Below are 2,456 nucleotides of genomic sequence, written 5' to 3'. Positions count from 1 at the left end.
CCCTCCGTGTGTGAAGCGGGAGCTTTAGCCACCAGGCCACCGGGGAGAGAGAGAGAGAGAAAAGGAAGAGGGGAGGGGAGGTAAGAAGGGAGAAAAGTGGGGACTGGGGGAAGCATAGGCATGGGAAAGGTGGGAAGGAACAGATATCCATTTAAGGAATACATGAAATATAACATTTTCATTCCTTAGGAAGAAACTATGCACTGTAGGTGCTAATGAGAATACTAAATTATAACATTTAAATTCTAAAATATAGTAATATAACAATATATGACAGTAAGAATATTACCTAAACCTTTCCTGGCCTGCTGTATCCCACAACTGCAACTTTATTCTTGTGCCATCTCTCACTTCAATAAGTCGTGCGAAGAAGTCAACACCAACAGTTGGGTCTGATATCTATTAAGAAATATATCTGAGATGATAATAGTTTACAAATTTAAGAAAGATAGATAGAGAGGTACATTACAGAACTGTATTTGCAAAAGCAATCCTCTATGTAAATTAACCAGGTAATTTTTATAATAATTTAAATAAATTTTTAATGTTTATTAGCTTTAATTTAAAATTTTGGGAACATCAATAATATGAAGTATATTTTAAAGAATGCACAGTAAAAAAAATAACAGGAAAACTTACAATGAAGTCAAATATTTTTTGTCCAAATTGCAAGATCCTTAAATGGAAAAGTGATCTCTCAAGGCTAAGCTGAGCTGCACAACTGGTGTATGATTTTAAACTCAGATGTTTAATAAAGAAAATGTAAAAATACTTTACATACAAAAATGATGGAAAAAAAGTGAACTAAATGGAAAAGAACTGTGAAAAGGGAAGGGGGAATAAGTGCAAAGGAATAGGTAAAAAAAAAGGGGTGGTAAGGGACTGCAAAATAGTGTTAACAAAAACAAATAATAAAATGCAAGAATGATGAAGAACTGAGTGAGGTACTGTATTTATTTTTATAAATAAGAAACAGCTTTGTGGTGATAAACAATGGATTAGACTGTTAAAAGCTAGAGAGGTGAAACAAACAGGTAAGATAAGATAAGATTTCGTTCGGATTTTTAACCCCGGAGGGTTAGCCACCCAGGATAACCCAAGAAAGTCAGTGCGTCATCGAGGACTGTCTAACTTATTTCCATTGGGGTCCTTAATCTTGTCCCCCAGGATGCGACCCACACCAGTCGACTAACACCCAGGTACCTATTTGCTGCTAGGTGAACAGGACAACAGGTGTAAGGAAACTTGTCGAAATGTTTCCACCCGCTGGGAATCGAACCCGGGCCCTCCGTGTGTGAAGCGGGAGCTTTAGAGGTATTGAATGGAAGTATGTCGATTAATTGTTGAATTTTGATGATAAAAAAATTATGAGTGGTACAAGAAGGACTGAGGTTTATAAGCGAAGGCAGTATTGGGGAGTTCTCATCAGCACTGCAATGGTAGGGCAGATCCTCATATTAATTACATCAAAAGAGAAACCCTGATCCCATGTAGGGCCATATAGCATTCCACTCTTACAGAAATTGCTGTATCCCTAATTGCTGACTTACAGTTTCAGTGACCACCCTTATACATTCTAGTATTGGTAGTATTTTTAAATAAACGTGCTTCATAAAAAAATGAAATTCTGCTCTTCAATCAATTCCCAGTGAGGCCAAAACATTTAAGTTAGAGGGTTGCAGTAAGGAATGGAGACGGGGGCATCCACTGCCTAGACAACCAATACAATATAACCTACTGAGGGGTGTGAGATCTCAAACTTTCACTGGTGGCCTTGTGGCTATGAATTGTGATAATCGAAATCATCAGATTAATATATCAATCATTACATATCTATTCTGCATCACACATAAAACTGACAGCTATGTCTGCAATGTCAATACGTTTGCTGTGCGAAGTAACAATAAGTGGAAAAAAAAGGTTGACGTTATGAAGATTAAGTAAGCATTAAGTTCAACATAATACTGACACTTGACTCACACTGAAGAACAATTTCACATCCATCGTACACAATGACTTACCTCAAAGAACTTTCCGTCTGTAAAATATTTCAACAAAGAACTCTTGCCAACCGTTGAGTCCCCTATTAGTATTAATCTGAACTGATAGTCAAATATTGGCTCCACCATGACTGGTAACTTTATGGCTATATATTCTAATATTTACACTTAAAAAAACGAACAAATTGACCAGGAGGTCTCGCCGAGTTTGTTTTTACTACTCAGCTGACTGTAAATATTCCAACAATATCTCATCTCAGGGTTAAAACCACGCAAGTATGAAAATAAAATAACATTGGGTTAAGAAAAATACTAGGCCATACAAGTAAACAGAAAATAATATATATATGTGTTTTTATAAGTGGTGGAGATGATAAAGTGAGTGAGTAAAATATTATGAAGAGTGTAATGTATGTTATAAAGTGTGAGTAAGGTTGGTGTTGTTTACAGTGTCGG

The 2,456-nt window shown here is 36.2% G+C and overlaps 1 protein-coding gene across 3 annotated transcripts in view; it reads right to left on the bottom strand.

The window, feature by feature from the left end:
- Rab39 (RAS oncogene family member Rab39) overlaps positions 1 to 2,250 on the bottom strand; it is a 552,594-nt gene extending 550,344 nt beyond the window's left edge. For all 3 annotated transcript variants that reach the window (XR_011392659.1, XM_070090240.1, XM_053787544.2), the window contains exons 1-2: positions 2,022 to 2,250; positions 290 to 399 (exon numbers count right to left, since the gene is read on the bottom strand). Coding sequence is in view for 2 of the 3 variants with exons in the window: in XM_070090240.1 (XP_069946341.1) it covers positions 290 to 399; positions 2,022 to 2,129 (218 nt within the window). In the remaining variant the exon portion in view is untranslated. The remainder of the gene's footprint in view (positions 1 to 289; positions 400 to 2,021) is intronic.
- Between the last annotated feature and the right edge of the window lie 206 nt (positions 2,251 to 2,456).

Source organism: Cherax quadricarinatus, chromosome 31 (assembly GCF_038502225.1).
Source record: "Cherax quadricarinatus isolate ZL_2023a chromosome 31, ASM3850222v1, whole genome shotgun sequence".
Classification (NCBI taxonomy): domain Eukaryota; kingdom Metazoa; phylum Arthropoda; class Malacostraca; order Decapoda; family Parastacidae; genus Cherax; species Cherax quadricarinatus.
This window is presented reverse-complemented; position numbering and strand designations above follow the sequence as displayed.